This window comes from Oncorhynchus masou, unplaced genomic scaffold (genome assembly GCF_036934945.1).
Source record: "Oncorhynchus masou masou isolate Uvic2021 unplaced genomic scaffold, UVic_Omas_1.1 unplaced_scaffold_1190, whole genome shotgun sequence".
Taxonomy (NCBI): Eukaryota; Metazoa; Chordata; class Actinopteri; order Salmoniformes; family Salmonidae; genus Oncorhynchus; species Oncorhynchus masou.
This window is the reverse complement of record NW_027001674.1, coordinates 25,387-53,323: the sequence shown is the minus strand read 5'-3', so window position 1 is coordinate 53,323 and position 27,937 is coordinate 25,387. Positions and strand designations below refer to the sequence as shown.

General features: G+C 44.2%; 1 protein-coding gene across 1 annotated transcript; it reads left to right on the top strand.

Moving 5' to 3' along the window:
- Positions 1-27,882, top strand: LOC135529629 (angiopoietin-1-like). Its single transcript, XM_064958257.1, has 9 exons — positions 1-815; positions 8,590-8,745; positions 8,983-9,104; positions 9,206-9,447; positions 10,183-10,319; positions 16,062-16,163; positions 21,297-21,463; positions 25,772-25,900; positions 26,725-27,882. Exons 1-9 carry the CDS (start codon positions 372-374, stop codon positions 26,885-26,887), a joined length of 1,662 nt encoding a protein of 553 aa, XP_064814329.1. The 5' UTR covers positions 1-371; the 3' UTR covers positions 26,888-27,882.
- Positions 27,883-27,937: the final 55 nt, after the last annotated feature.

Genomic DNA, 27,937 nt, shown 5'->3' with positions numbered 1-27,937 from the left:
TACAGACAGGCAGACATGAGGAACAGCACTACATACAGCCAGCCATGGGGAGGAGGATACAACACAGATCACTCCACTGACTGACAATGTAGTCTACATCACACAACTGTGTAGTGTGGATCCCTGTCCTGGATCTGGACCAGCAACAACAACTAACAAGACAACTGGTGATGAATTGGGATGAGTTCCACGCTGACACTTGAGAGGACTACTCATCCATTCCTACTGATGGGAAGCGGCCATCTTTCTGGATCGACGGTCTACCTCCCAACCATCTGATTGACGACAGGACAGGAAGACATGCTGTGAAGAGAGACTGAAGACAGACAGAAGCCATAAAAGAGGACCGTTAGCCTGTGTTTCCTGCTGCCATGCCGTGGTACTTCCTGCCCTGCCAGCCCAGCTGCCACATGATCTGGCTGGTTCTGGCTGCCCTTCTGCTGCTACTGACGGGCTATGTGTCTGCGTCTCTGGAAGAGCTGCCCAGGGGCCCAGGGGACATAGCTGGCAGCGGGTCCATGAGCACCAGCACTAACACTAACGCTCACCAGTACAACTCTATCCAGCACGGATCCTGCACCTATACCTTCCTGCTACCAGATAACACTGGGGGGAACATGCCGTGCTTGACGGAGGCGGAGGGGGTCGGCAGCTCCAGCACCAGCCAGGGACAGGGCCAGTACCAGGGGAACACTCTACAGGGAGATGCCCCCCTGAAAAAGCCCAAGCTCCCAGGACTGGCCCCGGCTCTGGGGAACCAGAGGATCCAACACCTGGAGAACGTCATGGACAACTATACACTGTGGCTTCACAAAGTAAGAGCATGTTCTCCAAGCATACATTATAGTAGTAGTTGATATAAAGATTAAAGCCTGACGTTTCAGTCTAAACAGAGCTTTATCAGATATTTATACTCCAGAAGGAAATGCATGCCATGTCCCATGGCTGTGCAGGTCAAAATGATCAGCTTTTTATCAGATTGAACTATGTGCTATTGCATTTATAACACATTAGCCATTGTTGTTATCAAAGTTATATAGAGGTGGAACATCTGGCCAAAGCTAGAAAGTATACTGCATTTCATCACTTTAAAATCCATCTGTAGTGTTTTATACTGTATTAAATATCTAACTTTTTGAGCGACCCAAACAAATTCACATAGAAATGTGAGTTATAGATATGTCATTGTCGTTGAAAGCAAGTCTAAGAAGTGGTAGATCAGCAAACAATTTGAATTTTAGCAACCAGGAAATGGGTGAACGATTTCTGCACAGTGCATCTTTAAGTGCACATTATCAGCATTGAGTGTGTTTCAACCCCATGAACTATTTGGGCCGAGCCAAATGTGTCCTGCCATAATGAATATTATTATTATAGGACAACATTTGGCTCGGTCCCACCTGGATCCATCTCTTTCCTCTGTCTCTGCTTACTCAGGAGCAATAAGTTATAAGATATCCCAGTACAATTCATCATTGCTTTACAGCCTATCTACATTTTACTCCCCATAGTACAGTATACAATAGATACTGTATATTTGGGGAGATCTGCTGTTTGGATTACTCCATTACACCGAACAACTCTAAATGACATTAGCAACAACCCAACAGAAACAGAAACCTTAAGGATACTAAAACATCTCTCTTACCCCATAAGTGAGGAATGCACCATATCCCGCATTATTCATTAAAAACACTGTCATTTCAAAAGGACTGTTGTTCCAGTGTGTGTGGACCCAGGGACTATGTTGCAGCCCCAGGGATGAGAGATTGATGACAGGGACTTGTTTGACTGGGCCGTGGTAAAATGTGACAGACAGGCTGTGGCTCTTGGTCGCTGGGTTGTGATGTTCTGAGTGTGTCCGGCTGGCCTGGCTGTCCTTAAGAAAACACTGTGTTGTCTGTCTGAACCCTCTCACACTATGTCACATTGGCCCAATCCAGGGCTGGGGAGTCAATTTCAAGGAATGGGCTCAGCGTTAGGCAGTGCTCTCTGTCTGTCTGTCTGTCTGTCTGTCTGTCTGTCTGTGTGTCTGTGTGTCTGTGTGTCTGTCTGTGTGTGTGTGTGTGTGTGTGTGTGTGTGTGTGTGTGTGTGTGTGTGTGTGTGTGTGTGTGTGTGTGTGTGTGTGTGTGTCTGTGTCTGTGTCTGTGTGTGTGTGTGTGTGTGTGTGTGTGTGTGTGTGTGTGTGTGTTCCCTGACCCACCGGGACCTAGGCCAGCAGCATACACATTCCAAGGAATACCAGAGATGATTCTGTCAGGGAGAACAAGGCCACTTCAGTAGTAACAGACTACCACTTCAGTATTACCAGTGCTGAGTTTGGTAATTGCATTTGGTATAATGTAATACAGGCTATGCTTAAGGGTGAGCACTTGGAACCCTGCATACATGCAGTGAATATAAAATGACAAACTATTCTTCGTCTCACTGCACCATGAAATGTTTTTGATATGTGCATCTGAAAACGACCAGGAGAACAGTCGACAGTTACGAAGGCAACAATAACATAGTTTTTATGTGGGGCCATGCTTTTCAGAGAACTTCAATCTCAGTGTATTTCACTCTCTTCATAGTTTCAGGAGTTCCTCTCCATGGCCATTCTTTGATTAAATGAACACTATAGTGTGGCACTGAGGTAATGTGTTTTTATCTTGATTAAATGAACGCTATAGTGTGGTACTGAGGTAATGTGTTTTCCTCTTTGATTAAATGAACGCTATAGTGTGGTACTGAGGAAATGTGTTTTTATCTTGATTAAATGAACGCTATAGTGTGGTACTGAGGTAATGTGTTTTTCTCTTGATTAAATGAACGCTATAGTGTGGTACTGAGGTAATGTGTTTTCCTCTTTGATTGATTAAACAAACGCTATAGTGTGGTACTGAGGTAATGTGTTTTCCTCTTTGATTGATTAAACAAACGCTATAGTGTGGTACTGAGGTAATGTGTTTTCCTCTTTGATTGATTAAACAAACACTATAGTGTGGCACAGAGGTAATGTGTTTTCCTCTTTGATTAAATGAATGCTATAGTGTGGTACTGAGGTTATGTGTTTTTCTCTTTGATTAAATGAACGCTATAGTGTGGTACTGAGGTCATGTGTTTTCCTCTTTGATTAAATGAATGCTATAGTGTGGTACTGAGGTAATGTGTTTTCCTCTTTGATTGATTAAACAAACGCTATAGTGTGGTAATGAGGTCATGTGTTTTCCTCTTTGATTAAATGAATGCTATATTGTGGTACTGAGGTAATGTGTTTTCCTATTTGATTGATTAAACAAACGCTATAGTGTGGTATTGAGGTAATGTGTTTTCCTCTTTGATTAAATGAACGCTATAGTGTGGTACTGAGGTAATGTGTTTTCCACTTTGATTAAATGAACGCTATAGTGTGGTACTGAGGTAATGTGTTTTCCTCTTTGATTAAATGAACGCTATAGTGTGGTACTGAGGTAATGTGTTTTTCTCTTTGATTAAATGAACGCTATAGTGTGGTACTGAGGTAATGTGTTTTTCTCTTTGATTAAATGAACGCTATAGTGTGGTACTGAGGTAATGTGTTTTCCACTTTGATTAAATGAACGCTATAGTGTGGTACTGAGGAAAAGCAGCCAACAAGAGCTCAGCATATGTGGGAACTCCTTCAAGACTGTTGGAAAAGCATTCTCATGAAGCTGGTTGAGAGAATGCCAAGAGTGTGCAAAGCTATCATCAAGGGAAAGGGTGGTTACTTTGAAGAATCTTAAATATAAAATATATTTGATTTGTTTAACACGTTTTTGGTTACTGCAAGATTCGATTTGTGTTATTTCATAGTTTTGATGTAGAAAATAGTAAAAAAAAAAAAGAAAAACCTTGAATGAGTGGGTGTGTCCAAACTTTGGACTGTTACTGTATATTTGATAGTTGCCCCGGGGCCCCTAATGTGGTAATCCGGCCCTGCAACTATTCCTCTGGGTTTCTTATGTCTAATGTAGTGTGTGATTATTTGAGAACTCTGGACATTGTAATAAGGAGACTGCCACTTGACACGTTTTATCCTGCTCAACATGTGTACACTGCACTAGACCTTCTCTTCCTTTCCTCTGCATTGACATTGGCATCTTAATGCACTCTGATCTTACAGATTAATTAATTCTTGAATGATTCCATTAGCTGACTATTCAATTGTCTTTGTGGGAAGCTGCTCAGACCACATAGCAGCAGCGATAAACAGTCTAACACTGCACTTTCAGTAAGTGTCATTCAGTAAGCATCACCACACTGGATGGTTCCGACCTTGAATATGTGGACACCTATAAGTACCTAGGTGTCTGGCTAGACTGCAAACTCTCCTTCCAGACCCATATCAAACATCTCCAATCGAAAATCAAATCAAGAGTCGGCTTTCTATTCCGTGACAAAGCCTCCTTCACTCACGCTGCCAAGCTTACCCTAGTAAAACTGACTATCCTACCGATCCTCGACTTCGGCGATGTCATCTACAAAATTGCTTCCAACACTCTTCTCAGCAAACTGGATGCAGTTTATCACAGTGCCATCCGTTTTGTCACTAAAGCACCTTATACTACCCACCACTGCGACTTGTATGCTCTAGTCGGCTGGCCCTCGCTACATATTCGTCGCAAGACCCACTGGCTCCAGGTCATCTACAAGGCCATGCTAGGTAAAGCTCCGCCTTATCTCAGTTCACTGGTCACGATGGCAACACCCATCCGTAGCACGCGCTCCAGCAGGTGTATCTCACTGATCATCCCTAAAGCCAACACCTCATTCGGCCGCCTTTCGTTCCAGTACTCTGCTGCCTGTGACTGGAACGAATTGCAAAAATCGCTGAAGTTGGAGACCTTTATCTCCCTCACCAACTTCAAACATCAGCTATCTGAGCAGCTAACCGATCGCTGCAGCTGTACATAATCTATTGGTAAATAGCCCACCCATTTTCACCTACCTCATCCCCACAGTTTTTATTTATTTACTTTTCTGCTCTTTTGCACACCAATATCTCTACCTGTACATGATCATCTGATCATTTATCACTCCAGTGTTAATCTGCAATATTGTAATTATTCGCCTACCTCCTCATGCCTTTTGCACACATTGTATATAGACTCCCCCCCTTTTTTTTGTCTACTGTGTTATTGACTTGTTAATTGTTTACTCCATGTGTAACTCTGTGTTGTCTGTTCACACTGCTATGCTTTATCTTGGCCAGGTCGCAGTTGTAAATGAGAACTTGTTCTCAATTAGCCTACCTGGTTAAATAAAGGTGAAATAAAAAAATAAAAAAATAGAGACCAGGCCTTTCCTCTGTCTGTGCAGAAGGAATCTTTCAGTAAGTGTCATAGAGACCAGGCCTTTCCTCTGTCTGTGCAGAGGGAATCTTTCAGTAAGTGTCGTAGAGACCAGGCCTTTCCTCTGTCTGTGCAGAAGGAATCTTTCAGTAAGTGTCATAGAGACCAGGCCTTTCCTCTGTCTGTGCAGAGGGAATCTTTCAGTAAGTGTCATAGAGACCAGGCCTTTCCTCTGTCTGTGCAGAGGGAATCTTTCAGTAAGTGTCATAGAGACCAGGCCTTTCCTCTGTCTGTGCAGAGGGAATCTTTCAGTAAGTGTCATAGAGACCAGGCCTTTCCTCTGTCTGTGCAGAGGGAATCTTTCAGTAAGTGTCATAGAGACCAGGCCTTTCCTCTGTCTGTGCAGAGGGAATCTTTCAGTAAGTGTCATAGAGACCAGGCCTTTCCTCTGTCTGTGCAGAGGGAATCTTTCAGTAAGTGTCATAGAGACCAGGCCTTTCCTCTGTCTGTGCAGAGGGAATCTTTCAGTAAGTGTCATAGAGACCAGGCCTTTCCTCTGTCTGTGCAGAGGGAATCTTTCAGTAAGTGTCATAGAGACCAGGCCTTTCCTCTGTCTGTGCAGAGGGAATCTTTCAGTAAGTGTCATAGAGACCAGGCCTTTCCTCTGTCTGTGCAGAGGGAATCTTTCAGTAAGTGTCATAGAGACCAGGCCTTTCCTCTGTCTGTGCAGAGGGAATCTTTCAGTAAGTGTCATAGAGACCAGGCCTTTCCTCTGTCTGTGCAGAGGGAATCTTTCAGTAAGTGTCATAGAGACCAGGCCTTTCCTCTGTCTGTGCAGAGGGAATCTTTCAGTAAGTGTCATAGAGACCAGGCCTTTCCTCTGTCTGTGCAGAGGGAATCTTTCAGTAAGTGTCATAGAGACCAGGCCTTTCCTCTGTCTGTGCAGAGGGAATCTTTCAGTAAGTGTCATAGAGACCAGGCCTTTCCTCTTTCTGTGCAGAGGGAATCTTTCAGTAAGTGTCATAGAGACCAGGCCTTTCCTCTGTCTGTGCAGAGGGAATCTTTCAGTAAGTGTCATAGAGACCAGGCCTTTCCTCTGTCTGTGCAGAGGGAATCTAGCCACAAAGTAGACATTCTTAAGTTGAAAATCATACTTAGGGTGATCTGTTACATTAAATCAGGGATAAAGTGAGACATGAAATTCTAACTCTAATTCTTGCAATGTAAATATTTCATATACCATTATTGTGACTACTTAACTGTAATTTCCAAACTGTACATTTTTGAAAATACATAGTTTAAAAAGCTGTCCAAGGCTAAACTGGTTCACATGAACTGAAAAGGCCATGGCTTGAAAGCCGGGGTAACAGGAAAACTCTAAACTTCAATGAATCACTGAATGACCCTGAGCCATCACAAAACAAACGATACATTTTTAAAGCACATTGCTGGGAAAGACCTCTCCTCATTGTAATCATCATCAGGACAGTGAACTTCGGATGGATAATGTCATTGGCAGCTGAGCCCTGTCCACATGATGCATCTGTGGCAGAAAACATACAGATGCAGTCCCATGACTGATCTCTCCTGGTTGACGAGAAGGAAATGACTGAACTCAACAACCCTGAAAGATCCCTCCCGAAGTAGCTGACCAGGGGCCAAGGAAATCCTTAGACAGGACCATATCGATGTAGTAAATCCTTCAATTCACAATTGCCGAGGGGAATGAATACATATCCAATCTTTTTTCTTCCCTGGATAGAATTAGGTTATTTATGGCTGGTTCCTTGGAAGTTGTGGGAACGTTTGTTTTTGGTTTCAAATTGGTTGTGGGAACGAAGCCATACGTTTCCTGACTGGTAAAACAACGTTTTCAAACGTTCCGAGAACAGAAGATTTTGTCTCTGTTCTGGAAACTTTTATTTTTAGGTTGCAGAGAGGTTCTGGAAATGGATATTATAGGTTATTTTGAGGTTTTTTAACAACTTCCTTAAAACATTCACCATGTTTCAGTAACACTTTTAATAACACTACTAGCTTATTTGGGGTTTACCATTTTGAACTGCAAGCAAAGATAGACCAGTTGGTTGTTTAGCAACAAAACCAGTGTACACAAATATGGGGTAAAACAGACAGGGTTGGCTTAGATTGTTGACAACATGTAAACTATAATTTGTCTTCAAATGTTTATTGAAAAAGTAAATACATTTTCACAACGAGCACAAATACATCGTTACAGTTGTTGGTTAGCGAGCTATCGAATTTTAGCCATATAAGCATTGACACGAAATCAGTCAAAACACGACATGGTTTCAAGAACAAGATAAATCTACGATTGCCCACATGGCAGATTCTTTGTCATTGTTGCTTGCTATCTGATGGTTCAGAATCATAACAAAGCACATTTTCATGACGTTGTCAGACAACTCATCTATCGGACACTAATCCTATACATTTGTTTGCATTAATGGGGCGGCAGGGTAGCCTAGTGGTTAGAGCGTTGGACTAGTAACCGTAACCGAAAGGTTGCAAGTTCAAATCCCCGAGCTGACAAGGTACAAATCTGTCGTTCTGACCCTGAACAGGCAGTTAACCCACTGTTCCTAGGCTGTCATTGAAAATAAGAATTTGTTCTTAACTGACTTGCCTAGTAAAATAAAAATCATCCAACCACATTTCTTCTTTATTGTGACATGGCATCATCTTCTGTCGCCCATCCATGGAATTAGTCCACTGCGCCACCAGTATGGAGCGAGCGTGGACTAATAACAACGCATTCACAGTTGTTATTTTTTGTCTATTCAAACAGACCCCATTTTAAAAGGAAACAAACACTCATTAAGTTCGAACACTTAACAAGACAGAGGATAGAGTTTTGTTGAGAATGGAACGCTTTTATGGAATGTTTTCTTAATGTTCTGAGAACGGGGTGTATGTTTAAAAAAAACAAATATTTTTAGAACATTCTCTGAACATTACAAAAGTTTTCTTGTGTTTTTTATGGAAAGTTTTCTTAAAGTTCTTGGAACAATTTGAGAACATGACTTTAAATAGAACCAAGAGGATCCCTGTAGGAAACGTTATGCTGAAGTACTGAAATTCCCACAGAAGGAAGTTGTTTCTTAACATTCTCTGAACTATGTGAGAACATGTTCAATGTTAAGCCAGTTGGAGAATGTTCCTAGGACATGACCAAAATTGAAATTAAATGTGAGTGTGCAGAACACCCGGATTCTGGCGAGAAAGGTAAAGCCGTTAACATCCCTTCATACCTCCTCTGTGTTTGTATGTCAGATTGAGAGATATGTGAAGGACAGTCTGAATGTGGAGATGGCTCAGCTGCAGCAGAGTGCTGTCCACAATCACACAGTTGCCATCTTGAATCTAGGCACCAACTTCCTGACCCAGACTGCCCAGCACACACGCAAACTGACAGACGTAGAGATCCAGGTGCAGTATGAATCATATACAAACATCCCTCTCCAAAGAACATTCAAGGGCATGTTATGATATCAGTAACACTTACTATTAATCATGTAGCCTACTCAGCAATTATCCTAATTTGATTGGATGAATAGGCCTATGAAGTACATTCAAATACATGGTGCCACTTTTAGCCTATACAGATACACTCCATACACTTGACTGGGTGAATATGAATGATAGTAACAGCTTCCTGATGGACAGGTGTTGAATCAGACCTCCAGGCTGGAGATTCAGCTCCTGGAGAACTCTCTGTCTACCAACAAACTGGAGACCCAGCTCCTCCACCAATCTACAGAGATCAGCAAGCTGCACGACAAGAACAGGTCGAATCAACATGAATGATTTTCTTCCCATAAAAAGTTCTGTCTTGATTTATTGGCTGACTGACTGATCAACTGATTTTCAAATCACTTGTATTGATTAGGCTCTTAGAGCAGAAGATGCAGGAGCTGGAGTCTGGGCACCATGAGGAGCTAGTCACCTTCCGTGAGGAGAGGTCCAGCCTGCAGCAGCTGGTAGCCAGACAGAGCAGTGTGATCACAGAGCTGCAGACCCATCTGGACCAGGCCACTGGCAACAACAGCATCCTGCTTAGCCAACAACAGCAGCTCACTGAGACCGTCAACAGTCTGCTGAAACTCTGCTCTAAGGACAGAGGGTCTGGAGGTATTGGATGGATACTGGGGCCAATGTTTCCTGTTACAGAAAGTATTAATTAAATACTCTGGGGTATGAATATCATAGCATAGATAGTAATTATTTGCAGGAAGAAGGAGTTGGCTTTAAAAACTCTAGGTAGGGTTAAATACAACAGAGGTACTGGAGGATATATTGTGCCAAATGTTCACAGGTTCAGACAGGATATTCTCTGGGCACAGATAAAGCCTATAACTGGACTAAGAAGGCTGGACTAACCCAGTGAGCACCGGCTGACGTCCATAGATGTTGAAAATAGGTTGAAACGTGGAACGGACCGGCCTTAATTTCAATGTCCACATGTTCTAAGATCATAAGAAGATGCATTCCAGAACATAAGAATCTGTTCTAATAGGAACTGACCCAGTCTGGGCTGTTGATTACGTAAGAACCTGTTCTAATAGGACCTGACCCAGTCTGGGCTGTTGATTACGTAAGAACCTGTTCTAATAGGACCTGACCCAGTCTGGGCTGTTGATTACATAATAACCTGTTCTAATAGGAACTGACCCAGTCTGGGCTGTTGATTACATAATAACCTGATCTAATAGGACCTGACCCAGTCTGGGCTGTTGATTACATAATAACCTGTACTAATAAGACCTGACCCAGTCTAGGCTGTTGATTACAAAGGATTTTGGATGCATTCAAATTGGAGCCTAGCTGATAATGTATTTGCTCTTGTTTCATTATCTATTTAAACAGTGGTGGCAAACAGCAACCTTGCCTTTAAGCAGAGAGATGAGGAGAGAAAGTATCGGGACTGCTCTGAAATCTTTCAAGCTGGCTTCAACAACAGTGGATTATATACTATTCACATCAACACACAAGAGACCAAAAAGGTACGGAAAACTTGATATATTATCTTCAATAAATATTAGAGGGGGAAAAGAGATGTAAATTCTATTAGCAGAATGTGTAATATAGAGGCATATATTAGATTATATATGCAGGCCTGGCTTTACCTCTGCATGGAAACAGCAAAAACAGACATGAACAATTAAATAGCTGCACTGTTTGACTGCAACCTACTTTGGTTTATGTGCAAGAGGCAGCAATTATTATACGCTACTCTAAAGTCGCTTGCCAAAAGATTCAGCAACAATATCCCAGGAATATGTCAGGTATTGGCTGACTGGCTGGCTGATATGCTGGAGCTGGAAATACTCTTGGCTGGCCTCTTCAGCACAGCTACACAGCAGATGTCCTCCTCCTCAGTAGTGTCCTGCCAAGCCGCAGATGGCTTGTCATGTCTTATTATGTCTGTTCCTGTCCTTTCTCTTCACTCTGTCTCTCTCTGCTGGTCTTATTAGGTTACCTTCTCTGTCTCTCCTTCTTCAGCTGTTCTACATCTACCCTAACTAGCTCATTCATCCTTTCCCACCTGTTCTCTCTTTCTCCTCTGATTAGGTCTCTATTTCTCTCTCTGTTCCTGCTACTTTCAGTGTCAGATTCTTGTTTGTGTTTTTCATGCCAGAAGCAAGCTAGCGTCTCGTTTGCTTCCACCTTGTCCTATCCTGTCGGAGTCGGCCTGGCAGGTGCATCCTGCACTATACAACGTCGGAAGAGGATTTATGCCATTCCTGTTTTTTCATTAAAGAACTCTGTTTTCTGTTAAAACCGCTTTTGGGTCTTCACTCAAGTACATAACAGAAGAATCTGACCAAGAATGGACCCAGCGGCTCCGGACCCTTTTCACTCCGCCGTCGAGATCCAGGGAGCGATGCTAGGCAGACACGAGGAGGAATTGTCTGCTGCTCGACATGCCGTTGAGACCCTGGCCGTCCAAGTCTCCGACCTCACAAGACAGGTTCACCAACTCCACCTCGATCCACCGCCCACTTCCAGGGTTTCCGAGTCTCCGGAGCCCAGGATCAACAACCCGCCGTGTTACTCTGGGGAGCCCACTGAGTGCCGCTCATTCCTCACTCAGTGTGATGTGGTGTTCTCTCTCCAGCCCAACACTTACTCCAGGAGCGCAGCCCGCATCGCCTACGCCATTTCTCTCCTTACCGGACGGGCGCGTGAGTGGGGCACGGCAATCTGGGAGGCGAGGGCTGAGTGTATTAACCAGTATCAGGACTTTAAGGAGGAGATGATACGGGTTTTTGACCGTTCTGTTTTTGGGGAGGAGGCTTCCAGGGCCCTGTCTTCCCTATGTCAGGGGAATCGATCCATAACGGATTATTCTATTGAGTTTCGCACTCGCGCTGCCTCTAGTGACTGGAACGAGCCGGCTTTGCTCGCTCGTTTTCTGGAGGGTCTCCTCGTCGAGGTTAAGGATGAGATCCTCTCCCGGGAGGTTCCTTCCAGTCTGGACTCCTTAATAGCTCTCGCTATTCGCATAGAGCGACGGTTTGATCTTCGTCGCCGAGCTCGTGGAAAGGAGTTCGCGTTCTCCGTTGCTCCCCTCTCCACATCACTGCCACCTGCCGCATCACTGCCACCCTCCTCCGCCGGCTCGGATGCTGAGCCTATGCAGCTGGGGGTATCCGCATCTCGGCCAAGGAGAAGGAACGGAGAATCACCAATCGCCTCTGTCTCTACTGCGGCTCCGCTGGTCATTTTGTCACCTCATGCCCAGTAAAAGCCAGAGCTCATCAGTAAGAGGAGGGCTACTGGTGAGCGCAACTACTCAGGTCTCTCCTTCAGGATCACGCACTACCTTTCCGGTCCATCTCCGCTGGCCCGGTTCATCTGCTTCCTGCAGTGCCTTGATAGACTCTGGGGCGGAGGGCTGTTTTATGGACGAGACCTGGGCTCGGGAACATGACATTCCTCTCAGACAGTTAGGGAGCCCACGGCCTTGTTCGCTTTAGATGGTAGTTCTCTCCCCAAGATTCAGCGTGAGACGCTGCCTTTAACCCTCACTGTCTCTGGTAATCATAGCGAAACCATTTCTTTTTTAATTTTTCGTTCACCTTTTACACCTGTTGTTTTGGGTCATCCCTGGCTAGTGCGCCATAACCCTTCTATTAATTGGTCTAGTAATACTATCCTATCCTGGAATGTTTCTTGTCATGTGACCTGTTTAATGTCTGCTATCCCTCCTGTTTCCTCTGTCTCTTCTTCACAGGAGGAGCCTGGCGATTTGACAGGGGTGCCGGAGGAGTATCACGATCTGCGCACGGTGTTCAGTCGTTCCAAGGCCACTTCTCTCCCTCCACACCGGTCGTATGACTGTAGTATTGATCTCCTTCCGGGAACTACTCCCCCGGGGTAGATTATACTCTCTGTCGGCTCCCGAACGTAAGGCTCTCGAGGATTATTTGTCTGTTTCGCTCGACGCCGGTACCATAGTCTCCTCCTCCTCTCCCGCCGGAGCGGGGTTTTTTTTGTTCAGAAGAAGGACGGGTCCCTGCGCCCATGCGTGGATTATCGAGGGCTGAATGACATAACAGTTAAGAATCGTTATCCGCTTCCTCTTATGTCTTCGGCCTTCGAGATCCTGCAGGGAGCCAGGTTTTTCACCAAATTGGACCTTCGTAACGCCTACCATCTCGTGCGCATCAGGGAGGGGGACGAGTGGAAGACGGCGTTTAACACTCCGTTAGGGCACTTTGAATACCGGGTTCTTCCTTTCGGCCTCGTTAACGCTCCAGCTGTCTTTCAGGCACTAGTTAACGACGTCCTGAGAGACATGCTGAACATTTTTGTTTTCGTTTACATGGACGATATCCTGATTTTTTCACCGTCTCTCCCGATTCATGTTCAGCACGTGCGACGCGTCCTCCAGCGCCTTTTGGAGAACTGTCTTTATGTGAAGGCTGAGAAGTGCACTTTTCATGCCGCCTCTGTCCCTTTTCTCGGTTCCGTTATTTCCGCTGAGGGCATTAAGATGGATCCCGCTAAGGTCCAGGCTGTCATTGATTGGCCCGTTCCTAAGTCACGCGTCGAGCTGCAGCGCTTTCTGGGCTTCGCTAATTTCTATCGTCGTTTCATCCGTAATTTCGGTCAGGTGGCAGCTCCCCTCACAGCCCTTACTTCTGTTAAGACGTGCTTTAAGTGGTCCGTTTCCGCCCAGGGAGCTTTTGATCTTCTTAAGAATCGTTTTACATCCGCACCTATTCTTGTTACACCTGACATCTCTAGACAGTTTGTTGTTGAGGTTGACGCGTCAGAGGTGGGCGTGGGAGCCATTCTTTCTCAGCGCTCTCTCTGACGGCAAGGTCCATCCTTGCGCGTTTTTCTCTCATCGCTTATCGCCGTCAGAACGTAACTATGATGTTGGTAATCGCGAACTGCTCGCCATCCGCTTAGCCCTAGGCGAATGGCGACAGTGGTTGGAGGGGCGACCGTTCCTTTTGTCGTTTGGACTGACCATAGGAACCTTGAGTACATCCGTTCAGCCAAACGACTTAATGCGCGTCAGGCTCGTTGGGCTCTGTTTTTCGCTCGTTTCGAGTTTGTTATTTCTTATCGTCCGGGCTCAAAAAACACCAAACCTGATGCTTTATCTCGTCTCTTCAGTTCTTCTGAGGTCTCCACCGACCCCGAGGGATTCTCCCTGAGGGGCGTGTTGTCGGGTTGACTGTCTGGGGAATTGAGAGGCAGGTAAAGCAAGCACTCGCTCACACTCCGTCGCCGCGAGCTTGTCCTAGGAACCTTCTGTTCGTTCCCGTTCCTACTCGTCCGGCCGTTCTTCAGTGGGCCCACTCTGCCAAGTTAGCCGGCCACCCCGGCGTTCGGGGTACGCTCGCTTCCATTCGCCAGCGTTTCTGGTGGCCCACTCGGGAACGTGACGCGCGTCGATTTGTCGCTGCTTGTTCGGTCTGCGCGCAGACTAAATCTGGGAACTCTCCTCCTGCCGGCCGTCTCAGACCGCTTCCCATTCCCTCTCGACCGTGGTCTCACATCGCTTTAGATTTTATCACCGGACTGCCTTCATCAGCGGGGAAGACAGTTATTCTTACGGTTGTCGATAGATTCTCTAAGGCGGCTCATTTCATTCCTCTCGCTAAGCTCCCTTCTGCTAAGGAGACGGCTCAGATCATTATCGAGAATGTTTTCCGAATTCATGGCCTTCCGTCAGACGTCGTTTCAGACAGAGGCCCGCAGTTCACGTCTCAATTTTGGAGGGAGTTTTGCCGTTTGATTGGGGCTTCCGTCAGTCTCTCGTCCGGCTTTCATCACCAGTCTAACGGTCAAGCCGAACGGGCCAATCAGACTGTTGGTCGCATTTTACGCAGTCTTTCTTTTCGTAACCCTGCGTCTTGGTCAGAACAGCTCCCCTGGGCAGAGTACGCCCACAACTCGCTTCCTTCGTCTGCTACCGGTCTATCTCCTTTTCAGAGTAGCCTCGGGTACCAGCCTCCGCTGTTCTCATCTCAGCTCGCCGAGTCCTGCGTCCCCTCCGCTCAGGCTTTTGTCCAGCGTTGCGAGCGCACCTGGAAGGGGGTCAGGTCGGCACTTTGCCGTAATAGGGCGCAGACTGTGAGGGCCGCTAATAAGCGTAGGACCAAGAGTCCTAGATATTGTTGCGGTCAGAGAGTATGGCTCTCCACTCAGAACCTTCCCCTTAAGACAGCTTCTCGCAAGTTGGCCCCGCGGTTCATTGGTCCGTTCCGTATTTCTCAGGTCATTAATCCTGTCGCAGTGCGACTTCTTCTCCCGCGCTATCTTCGTCGCGTTCACCCGGTCTTCCATGTCTCCTGTGTTAAGCCCGTTCTTCGCGCCCCGCTCGTCCCCCCCATCCTTGTCGAGGGCGCACCTATCTACAGGGTTCGTAAGATTTTGGACATGCGCCCTCGGGGCCGTGGTCATCAGTACCTAGTGGATTGGGAGGGGTACGGTCCTGAGGAGAGGAGTTGGGTTCCCTCTCGGGACGTGCTGGACCGTTCGCTGATCGATGATTTCCTCCGTTGCCGCCAGGTTTCCTCCTCGAGTGCGCCAGGAGGCGCTCGGTGAGTGGGGGGGTACTGTCATGTCTTATTATGTCTGTTCCTGTCCTTTCTCTTCACTCTGTCTCTCTCTGCTGGTCTTATTAGGTTACCTTCTCTGTCTCTCCTTCTTCAGCTGTTCTACATCTCCCCTAACTAGCTCATTCATCCTTTCCCACCTGTTCTCTCTTTCTCCTCTGATTAGGTCTCTATTTCTCTCTCTGTTCCTGCTACTTTCAGTGTCAGATTCTTGTTTGTGTTTTTCATGCCAGAAGCAAGCTAGCGTCTCGTTTGCTTCCACCTTGTCCTATCCTGTCGGAGTCGGCCTGGCAGGTGCATCCTGCACTATACAACGTCGGAAGAGGATTTATGCCATTCCTGTTTTTTCATTAAAGAACTGTTTTCTGTTAAAACCGCTTTTGGGTCTTCACTCAAGTACATAACATGGCTGACTGGCAACAGTGTGTTCCTGTCCATTATCAGCTGTGCTGCTGTCAGTGTCCATGGTTACACTAAGCTAGGTCCCTGGGCTTAGGACACATCCCGTCATTGTGGCCTCTGACCATGGTACACAAAACTAAGGACCAGGGAGCCTCATCTACAGGAGTCACTCCTTTTACTTTATTGTCATGATATGCACTGCATGTGTGAGAGTAGTGTGTAAGCTACTCATGTCTCGGTCTTTCTGTCTCTCTCTCTCTGTAGGTTTACTGTAACATGGAGGCAGCAGGGGGAGGATGGTCCGTCATTCAGACGAGAAAAGATGGAACCATGGACTTCCAGAGGACGTGGAAGGAGTACAAGATGGTGAGGAGGACAGGGTGGGATATCCTCACAGCATTCTTCTGATGTTGGTGAATACATACAGTGAGGGAAAAAAGTATTTGATCCCCTGCTGATTTTGTACGTTTGCCCACTGACAAAGAAATGATCAGTCTATAATTTTAATAGTAGGTTTATTTGAACAGTGAGAGACAGTTATAAATTATAAACAGTTATAAATTGATTTGCATTTTATTGAGGGAAATAAGTATTTGACCCCTCTGCAAAACATGACTTAGTACTTGGTGGCAAAACCCTTGTTGGCAATCACAGAGGTCAGACGTTTCTTGTAGTTGGCCACCAGGTTTGCACACATCTCAGGTGGGATTTTGTCCCACTCTCTTTCGAGGCTGACTTTTGGCAACTCGAACCTTCACGGATTTTCCCTCCACAGGTTTTCTATGGGATTAAGGTCTGGAGACTGGCTAGGCCACTCCAGGACCTTAATGTGCTTCTTCTTGAGCCACTCCTTTGTTGCCTTGGCCGTGTGTTTTGGGTCATTGTCACCCAAGATTTGACGGTACATGGTCCCGTGCATCGTCCCTTTGATGCGGTGAAGTTGTCCTGTCCCCTGAGCAGAAAAACACCCCCAAAGCATAATGTTTCCACCTCCATGTTTGACGGTGGGGATGGTGTTCTTGGGGTCATAGGCAGCATTCCTCCTCCTCCAAACACGGTGAGTTGAGTTGATGCCAAAGAGCTCCATTTTGGTCTCATCTGACCACAACACTTTCACCCAGTTGTCCTCTGAATCATTCAGATGTTCATTGGCAAACTTCAGACAGACATGTATATGTGCTTTCTTGAGGAGGGGGACCTTGCGGGCACTGCAGGATTTCAGTCCTTCACGGCGTAGTGTGTTATCAATTGTTTTCTTGGTGACTATGGTCCCAGATGCCTTGAGATCATTGACAAGATCCTCCCTTGTAGTTCTGGGCTGATTCCTCACCGTTCTCATGTTCATTGCAACTCCACGAGGTGAGATCTTGCATGGAGCCCCAGGCCAATGAAGATTGACAGTTATTTTGTGTTTCTTCCATTTGCGAATAATCACACCAACTGTTGTCACCTTCTCACCAAGCTGTTTGGCGACGGTCTTGTAGCCCATTCCAGCCTTGTGTAGGTCTACAATCTTGTCCCTGACATCCTTGGAGAGCTCTTTGGTCTTTGCCATGGTGGAGAGTTTGGAATCTGATTGATTGCTTCTGTGGACAGATGTCTTTTATACAGGTAACAAACTGAGATTAGGAACACTCCCTTTAAGAGTGTGCTCCTAATCTCAGCTCGTTACCTGTATAAAAGACACCTGGGAGCCAGAAATCTTTCTGATTGAGAGGGGGTCAAATACTTATTTCCCTCATTAAAATGCAAATAAATTCATAACATTTTTGACATGCGTTTTTCTGGATTATTTTGTTGTTATTCTGTCTCCCACTGTTCAAATAAACCTTCCATTACAATTATAGACTGATCATTTCTTTGTCAATGAGCAAATCAGCAGGGGATCAAATACTTTTCCCCCCTCACTGTAGCACCAGGGATTAACATGGGTAATCGGGATCCCGGGACATTACCGGGAACACTCTTCACGTTTACCCCCCAAAATACATGAGAAGACCCGGGACATTACAATAAAATTCCCCAATGTCTGCACTAATGAATTTCCTCAGCAAAAGATTAACAACAACATTTATTGGACATTATCCAAACAGGTTGTCACAGTGAAGCCTTTAGTCTAGCATATTTGACACAAAGTCGCTATAAATTCAAAGCGCACGCATAATTGACACTGCCGGCTGCTCTGGACTGCACACATGGCCCGAATACAGTTAATAACCCCCACAGGAAACCTGACAGTATAGCCTTTTAAAGAGCATGTGCCTCTTTAAGCTGTCATTGTAGATCTTCAGACAGTCACAAATTTGATAGGCCTATGTACAATTCACTGTATAAGCATCTCTGTCACAGGCATGAAGTGTGTTAATAAGGCATGAGGGAAAATGCTATATTCTCATCCTAGAACCTAGGCTATTTCCCTATCCAATTCCTAATGATTTCCCTATCCAATTCCTAATGATTTCCCTATCCAATTCCTAATGATTTCCCTATCCAATTCCTAATGATTTCCCTATCCAATTCCTAATGATTTCCCTATCCAATTCCTAATGATTTCCCTATCCAATTCCTAATGATTTCCCTATCCAATTCCTAATGATTTCCCTATCCAATTCCTAATGATTTCCCTATCCAATTCCTAATGATTTCCCTATCCAATTCCTAATGATTTCCCTATCCAATTCCAATCCTAATGAAACCCAAAAAAGCTCATTTTCTTCTGTAATCCATAGGATGCATTATCAAAGCACGCCTCTCGCCTATGCATGTCAAAATACCTCTTTCCCCCCTTTTCTGTGCTGTCTCATAGAGAATGTGTGATCAACAAACGATATGAGAGTAGATATGGATATTTTTTAAACAGTCTTCGTTAAGATACCTTGATATTATATAAACTATTTCCACTTCCTCTCCCTGTTATTCATGAGCTGATCTGCTATCGGTATAATCATCAACTTGATCTAGCCAAATATGGGAGATATTCTGTCATTCGTTGAAGGAGGTTATCTAGCAAGTTTAGCAACTTTGGTCATTTGACTTTGTTTGACTGCCGTTACAAAGAAACAACGCTATACTCGGAGTGCGCTCTGTGGGGCTACTTCTGAAATGCGCTAGCGATCAAAGATAGAGTACCCCTCTTATTTGGGGAGAACCCTGGCATAGTGACCATCTTAGTTTTAAAAGGGCACGTCTAATTTTTGAAGTATTTCCCAGGACTCTCGGGATAAATAGGGATTATTCCCGGTATTGAAACTTTGTAGATTTTTGGGAAAACAGGAATCTCTACATTGCACAACATATGAATGTATATGTCAAACTACAACAGAAAAAGGAGCAAGTACAAACGCATAGCACAAAACAGACTTTGTGCATCCCAAGTGGCACCCTATTCCCTATATAGTGCACTACTTTTGACCAGAGCCCTATGGGGAAATAGGGTGTCCTATGGGCCCTGGTCAAAAGTATTGTACTTTAAAATGAATATGGGCCATTTAGGACGAATCCACTGTGTTGCCACTGCCAGCCCCATTAGGCCTTGAAAGAGCCCTGTGGCTAAAAAGGCCTCTGCCTCTGGGCTGAGCGAGAGAGGACTGTCCTCCAGTCAGGGGCTAAGGAAGTGTGGAGTGTAGCCTGGCAAAGACGCTGGCATACACCGGGTATGTGTTCGCTCGTTGACCCCTCTGTTAGGAGTGTTTCATAATGACGCTAATGGTCTCTGATTGAACACTTCTGAGAGAAAATGACAGGAGAGAGGAAACTGTTTAACTTTAGTCTAAACATGGTGTGCTTAGATCACCATTCAAATGTTAATATATTGTAAAATGTCTCTGGTAAAGAAAGATTAATTCCAAGGTCTGGTCTAGTACTGGTGCTGCAGAATCCAACCTATCTATCTCTCTCTCTCTCTCTGTCTATATCTCTCTATATCTAAATCAAATCAAATCATCAAATCAAATTTATTTATATAGCCCTTCGTACATCAGCTGATATCTCAAAGTGCTGTACAGAAACCCAGCCTAAAACCCAAACAGCAAGCAATGCAGGTGTAGAAGCACTGTGGCTAGGAAAAACTCCCTAGAAAGGCCAAAACCTAGGAAGAAACCTAGAGAGGAACCAGGTTATGTGGGGTGGCCAGTCCTCTTCTGGCTGTGCCGGGTGGAGATTATAACAGAACATGGCCAAGATGTTCAAATGTTCATAAATGACCAGCATGGTCCAATAATAATAAGGCAGAACAGTTGAAACTGGAGCAGCAGCATGGCCAGGTGGACTGGGGACAGCAAGGAGTCGTCATGTCAGGTAGTCCTGAGGCATGGTCCTAGGGCTCAGGTACTCCGAGAGAGAGAAAGAAAGAGAGAAAGAGAGAATTAGCGAGAGCACACTTAAATTCACACAGGACACCGAATAGGACAGGAGAAGTACTCCAGATATAGCAAACTGACCCTAGCCCCCGACACATAAACTACTGCAGCATAAATACTGGAGGCTGAGACAGGAGGGATCAGGAGACACTGTGACCCCATCTGAGGACACCCCCGGACAGGGCCAAACAGGAAGGATAGAACCCCACCCACTTTGCCAAAGCACAGCCCCCACACCACTAGAGGGATATCTTCAACCACCAACTTACCATCCTGGGACAGCAAGGAGTCATCAGGCCAGGTAGTCCTGTAGTCCTGAGACATGGTCCTAGGGCTCAGGTCCTCCGAGAGAAGAGAGAAAAGAGAGAGAGTTAGAGGGAGCATTCTTACACAGGACACCGGATAAGACAGGAGAAATACTCCAGTTATAACAGACTGATTCTGGCCCCCCGACACAAACTATTGCAGCATAAATACTGGAGGCTATATCTCTCTCTCCATCTATATATCTCTATACCTCTCTATCTATATACCTCTTTATCTATGTCTCGCTAGCTATATCTCTCTCACACTCTATAGGGGTGGCAGGTAGCCTAGTGGTTAGAGCGGGGGGCCAGCAACCGAAAGGTTGGTGGATCAAATCCCCGAGCTGACAAGGTAAAAATCTGTTGTTCCGCCCCTGAACAAGGCAGTTAACCCACTGTTCCTAGGCCATCATTGTAAATAAGAGTTTGTTCTTAACTGACTTGCCTAGTTAAATAAATATATCTTTATCTACTCATCTGTCTGTTTCCCTCAATTCACCACTGTCAAAAAAGAGTAAAACACAGAACATAGTTATTATTTTTTTTAAAGAGAGGAAAACACAGAACAGAATTCCTTTAAAAAAGAGAACAAAGAGTCACTGAGTAGAACATTGCTCTAACAGTCTTAATTCTACCTAGAACCATATAGGGTTTGTGATCTTGTCCCAGTAGAAGAACCCAATATAACATTCATTATTTTTCTATAGCTCCATGTGTAGCTGGGACAAGGACCTGCGACAGACTAGTGTCCTGCCCAAGGGTTGTACTTGTACATCAAGCTGCCTTACACTACAGTAACAGAAGACAAGTGTTCCTGTGCTGTTGTGTTGTTGCAGGGCTTTGGGAGTCTGTTTGGAGAACACTGGCTGGGGAATGAGTTTGTGTTCCTGCTGACCAGCCAAAGGCCCTACAACCTGAGGGTGGAAGTGACCGACTGGGACGGACAGCAGGCCTTCTCCCACTATGACCGTTTCTACATCGGCAGCGAGAAGCAGAATTACAGGTGGGATACCAGCAATGTGCTCTGGGCCGTATTCTAAAGTTCTAAAGTTGGTAATTTCCACTTTGAACACTCAGACTTGATTTGCCCTAAAGAAAAATGTTTCATCCCCGACATAAATGTCCATCAATTATAATCCACATAATTCACATTTCCTGTTGCTGCAGGATTATTTTCCTGCTCTAGCAAACTGGCTCAAATTAAGATCCTACATCTATATGTACCCTAAGTGGAGGAAATTAAGTTTTGTCACATCTCAGCGCATTGTATCATACCTACAGTACAGTTTTTAGGATCATAGGACATTCCCCACTAAATACGCCCACATTCCTACTTAAATAGTCACTCAACTACTCAACTATGGTTGCCTTTACTTGCTTCAGGACCTGCAGTATATTTTTAATGAAGTGGGAATGAGATATTGGACTTGGTTCTATCACTGATAATTTTACATTTACATTTAAGTCATTTGGCAGACGCTCTTATCCAGAGCGACTTACAAATTGGTGAATTCACCTTATGACATCCAGTGGAACAGCCACTTTACAATAGTGCATCTAAATCATTTAAGGGGGGGAGAAGGATTACTTTATCCTATCCTAGGTATAATGATGTGCTTGGTGTTGTATTTCCATCACAGTAACGATGGTGAGGCACTGGTGACTCTGATCATGATTTGTAATCAATTCATGTATACATTCTTCAGTTTGTTGACTTTATTGTCCATAACCTTCTGATTGAGGCTTCTAGGACTTCAGCAGATCATAATTCTTACTTTTTCATTTATTGTCTCTTCAAAAACATACTGGATAATCTTTTGAGTTCTGGAATGGAATCAATTTTGGTCTCTAGATTCTTATTTCATTGCCATTCTGTAATACTTGTCATGGAGATGGTCCAAAACAAACTATTGTCACACAGCTTCTTAGGGAAAGAGAGGCTCTGCCTCATTTCACAAAGCCATTACTAAATAAATAAAATGTAAGATGGTAAAAGGGAATTATTATATTTCCTAGAATGATAACCAGCAAGCTTTGTCTCAATCTGATTTAGTTCACCCACATATGGACGTGTGATCACACAAACCAACACACTTGTACCATTTTTTGTTGTTGACCTGGCTCACATTTTTACTAACCAGTTAAAGACAAGGAAGGATGGAAGGATGTTCAAAGAGCTATTAGAGTAACTCTTGAGTAGTATTGAGAGGGAGAGTAAACAGAGTACATCAGTGGAAATTGAAAAGTAATTTACAGTACATTGCAGTCAGTATATACTGTGGAATCCGTTATTGGGAATGTATGTAAATAATGACCATTATTTTAAACATGGTTTAGAGGAAGATCACAGCCTTTACAAGGAAAGCTATTCTATGGAGTGTGGCGTTTAATGGGCCTAGAGCTCAAATCCAATAACATGTTACTGGTTGTGTACACAAGGCTTGTGTTCCTAGCTCCAACAGTTCAGTAATACCTAACTAAATGCTGGTGTTCCTAGCTCAAACAGTTCAGTAATACCTAACTAAATGCTGGTGTTCCTAGCTCCAACAGTTCAGTAATACCTAACTAAATGCTGGTGTTCCTAGCTCCAACAGTTCAGTAATACCTAACTAAATGCTGGTGTTCCTAGCTCCAACAGTGCAGTAATACCTAACTAAATGCTGGTGTTCCTAGCTCCAACAGTTCAGTAATACCTAACTAAATGCTGGTGTTCCTAGCTCCAATAGTTCAGTAATACCTAGCTAAATGCTGGTGTTCCTAGCTCCAACAGTGCAGTAATACCTAACTAAATGCTGGTGTTCCTAGCTCCAACAGTGCAGTAATACCTAACTAAATGCTGGTGTTCCTAGCTCCAACAGTTCAGTAATACCTAACTAAATGCTGGTGTTCCTAGCTCCAACAGTGCAGTAATACCTAACTAAATGCTGGTGTTCCTAGCTCCAACAGTTCAGTAATACCTAACTAAATGCTGGTGTTCCTAACTCCAATAGTTCAGTAATACCTAGCTAAATGCTGGTGTTCCTAGCTCCAACAGTGCAGTAATACCTAACTAAATGCTGGTGTTCCTAGCTCCAACAGTGCAGTAATACCTAAATAAATGCTGGTGTTCCTAGCTCCAACAGTGCAGTAATACCTAACTAAATGCTGGTGTTCCTAGCTCCAACAGTGCAGTAATACCTAACTAAATGCTGGTGTTCCTAGCTCCAACAGTGCAGTAATACCTAACTAAATGCTGGTGTTCCTAGCTCCAACAGTTCAGTAATACCTAACTAAATGCTGGTGTTCCTAGCTCCAACAGTGTAGTAATACCTAACTAAATGCTGGTGTTCCTAGCTTCAACAGTTCAGTAATACCTATCTAAATGCTGGTGTTCCTAGCTCCAATAGTTCAGTAATACCTAGCAAAATGCTGGTGTTCCTAGCTCCAACAGTGCAGTAATACCTAGCTAAATGCTGGTGTTCCTAGCTCCAACAGTGCAGTAATACCTAACTAAATGCTGGTGTTCCTAGCTCCAACAGTGCAGTAATACCTAACTAAATGCTGGTGTTCCTAGCTCCAACAGTTCAGTAATACCTAACTAAATGCTGGTGTTCCTAGCTCCAACAGTTCAGTAATACCTAGCTAAATGCTGGTGTTCCTAGCTCCAACAGTGCAGTAATACCTAACTAAATGCTGGTGTTCCTAGCTCCAACAGTTCAGTAATACCTAACTAAATGCTGGTGTTCCTAGCTCCAACAGTTCAGTAATACCTAACTAAATGCAGGTGTTCCTAGCTCCAACAGTTCAGTAATACCTAGCTAAATGCTGGTGTTCCTAGCTCCAACAGTTCAGTAATACCTAACTAAATGCTGGTGTTCCTAGCTCCAACAGTTCAGTAATACCTAGCTAAATGCTGGTGTTCCTAGCTCCAACAGTTCAGTAATACCTAACTAAATGCTGGTGTTCCTAGCTCCAACAGTTCAGTAATACCTAACTAAATGCTGGTGTTCCTAGCTCCAACAGTTCAGTAATACCTAGCTAAATGTTGGTGTTCCTAGCTCCAACAGTGCAGTAATACCTAACTAAATGCTGGTGTTCCTAGCTTCAACAGTTCAGTAATACCTAGCTAAATGCTGGTGTTCCTAGCTCCAACAGTTCGGGAGTTATGTAGTTAGCCAGGCTGCCTTCCATAACTACAGTACTTAATGTGACACAGAGTCACTGTACAGGAGCCAAACACCTGGTCACCATAGCAGCCAAGCCACATTAATGATCAGCCTGACACTTTGATGGGTCAGATATATGAGCACACAGAGGGACCACAGATAAATAGAGACGTTATAATTGATGAACACCAGTGTTCAGGTCAAGTTCAATTGTGATATGTATTAATTTCTTTCATTATCTGTGTCATTCATATTCGTGTAATAGATGAATTAATTGAACAATGTTTGTTAAATACGTTAAGATCATAGAAATGTTGTTTCTTGCTGCGAGGCCTGATGTGTTGAACTAATCAACCCTCTCAAAGTCTGTTGTACTGTATCTATGATGGTCTAACATAGACACAGTATTCAACATAGACACCGTACTCAACATAGACACATTATTCAACATAGACACAGTATTCAACATAGACACAGTATACAAGACCACTGACTAAGAATAGGGCCTCTCTCTTCTGTGAATTATCCATCACCTGGTTCTGGCAAGACCTCAAAGTTATCTGAGTCATAAACCACAGTTGGAGCTGCCGCTGCTTGACATGCAGTGTAGTAGATGGGGACAAACAATGCAGGAGGAGGGAGGGCAAAGAGTTCGCAGGGAAGCACACAAACGGCTTGAGTCAAATGAGGAAACCGACAATGTCCTCATAAACCAGGATGTTCTTTATAAAAGCAACTGGTGTGATTGGGTTTTAATATAGTGTACAAGAATTTCAAAGACACTTATTTTTGAAAGGGTACATATTCTTTGTAGTAAATTAGAAGAACAGTGTGGTGGTGAATTTATGTCCTCAAACGTTCACACAGTGGGAACAAGGGAATGTACATTTTTGCCTTAAGTAACAATCCGTCTCATGTAGCCATACGAAACTAAACATATAATATTAAATGGAGTGTCTCGGATTTATGTACAGAATAATATGAAATGCTCTGAGACCAGGTTGCAAGGTACATATTATTTAGATTAGAAGAACAGCGTGGTGGTGAATTTCTGTCCTCCACCGTGCACACAGTGAGAAGAACAAAAGCGTTCTCCAGCAGCTAAAGGGCACTAGCATTGTGTTTCTGCTTTATTTCCCTCTGTGTTTCCCTGGCGACTGTGTCAGGCTGTTCCTGAAGAGTCACAGTGGAACGGCAGGCAGACAGAGCAGCCTGGTCATCAACGGAGCAGACTTCAGTACCAAGGATATGGACAACGACAACTGCATCTGCAAATGTGCTCTCATGCTCACCGGGGTATGTCTGAGGTTAAAGTCCACATGAACCCCTAAACACATGCACTCTGTATGTACTCCTGTAGAACTGAAACGACTGGATAAGTAGAAGCTATAAGACAACAACAACCACCCACCCACACTATGCTAGGTGAAGCTTTTGTCATTTTGGTAAAACATTTTCAACCCATTGACCTCCCGGTCCCCCTACCCACTTTATCTCCCGTCTAGAAGAACTACAGAGCAGGCCAGAGCCAGTTAGTATGTATTCAGCACTGCTACTGACATATCACAGCAGAGACTGGTATCTCAGCTGGTGAAGCCAGGTGGCAGCCCTCAGCAGTTTACAGAATGATTGACACATGCCATGGCTGGTTTAGAAGTCCAGGGAACTGGCCAGCAGAATAAATCAAAATGACAGTGAAATTCCTATTAAGAATGTGAAGCTACATGTACATCTGACAATACATGACAAACATACATGTCTTTATCCTCTTATCAATGTCTAGACCAGCATCCCCCCCCCCCCAAAAGTAGCTGGTCCAAACGTGTTGGGCTCACAGAGATTGTTGTAGACTATTTATGTTTTGTCAGCTGCCCTCATACTCTGCTCTCACCTGTAATGAAAGGTCAGAGGTCAGAATGGGGCAAAGCTATCCAAAGAGAGGAGTGCTGGAGTCTGCTCTAGTGTTGACTTCTTGGCATTGCAACAAAGCTATCCAGAGATAATCAGAGGTTACAGGGAGGTCACACAGTTATGACTTTGATAGTTCTCTGATAGTGTAACATCATCAAGCCTAAAATCTATTTTCTCCGTTTCTCTCTGCGTTTCTCTCTATGCCTTCAGGTTGGTGGTTCGATGCCTGTGGACCATCGAACCTGAACGGGATGTACTACAGTCATGGTCAGAACATGGGTAAACTGAATGGGATTAGGTGGCACTACTTCAAAGGGTCTAGTTACTCTCTCCGTGCTACTACCATGATGATACGACCAGCAGACTTCTGAGAGGACCTTTTGGTGACTGTCGCTGGGTACGTTGTCCATAGACACATTGGCATCATTAGTCATGTTTCCATCCAACTGTTTTTATGCGATAAAGTACTGTCCTGTTGCATAAAAGAAAGTCACAACAGGTGTGACGGAAACACAAAATAGAAGGTGGGATAATTGTTTGTACTTTGACTTAAAAAATAGCAACATAATTTTGTTTTCTATGAGGAACTTGGATTCTGACTTTCTGGTGCTTACATGTCCTATTGAAAGACATTGATTGTTTGAGACAGTAAGCTTGAGCACCAGCTCTGCAATGAATCAAACTGTAGAAGTGGGTTACATGAATAGGATATGAATGTAAGACTTGGTGCTTTTGAAAGACTTTAATTTGTCTGGCTTTCATTTCTCTTTTCCTTTGTCTCCCTTTCATTTGTCTTTTCATTTGACTCTCATTTGTCTCCCTTTCATTAGTCTCTTTCATGTATCTGTTGTGTATTGTTCTTCTATGGTTAAGGTATTCCTGTTAACATGTTGTGAATCAGTGCACTGCTCTCTTAGTCTGCACAGTGGGCAGAGAAGCCTGATGGCCTAGACTGAATACACTTCAGAACACTGTTATGGATATTATTTGCCTATATAGTGGATTGCTGTGTGTGTGTGTGTGTGTGTGTGTGTGTGTGTGTGTGTGTGTGTGTGTGTGTGTGTGTGTGTGTGTGTGTGTGTGTGTGTGTGTGTGTGTGTGTGTGTGTGTGGAGTGTACTGTGTTTTATATCATTATGTTTAAGGAATGGTGTCTAAGTGTGTCTCACCACACTTGAATATTTAATGGAATAGAGCTTAATAATTGATGTCTTCACTTTCATGTAAGTTTTCAGTATTAAAAGCATTGTTGCTCTTATACCCTTCCTAGATTTTTACTAATTTGCAACATCTATTGGAGCCTTTGTTGAACTTTGTAACAATGACAAAAGTACTTTTTTTGTGCCATGAATTAAAAATATTCCCCCTAAAAACCGTGCCAAGCATTTTTCTGCTCCATAAAGTAGTCCAACAAGCTAGACA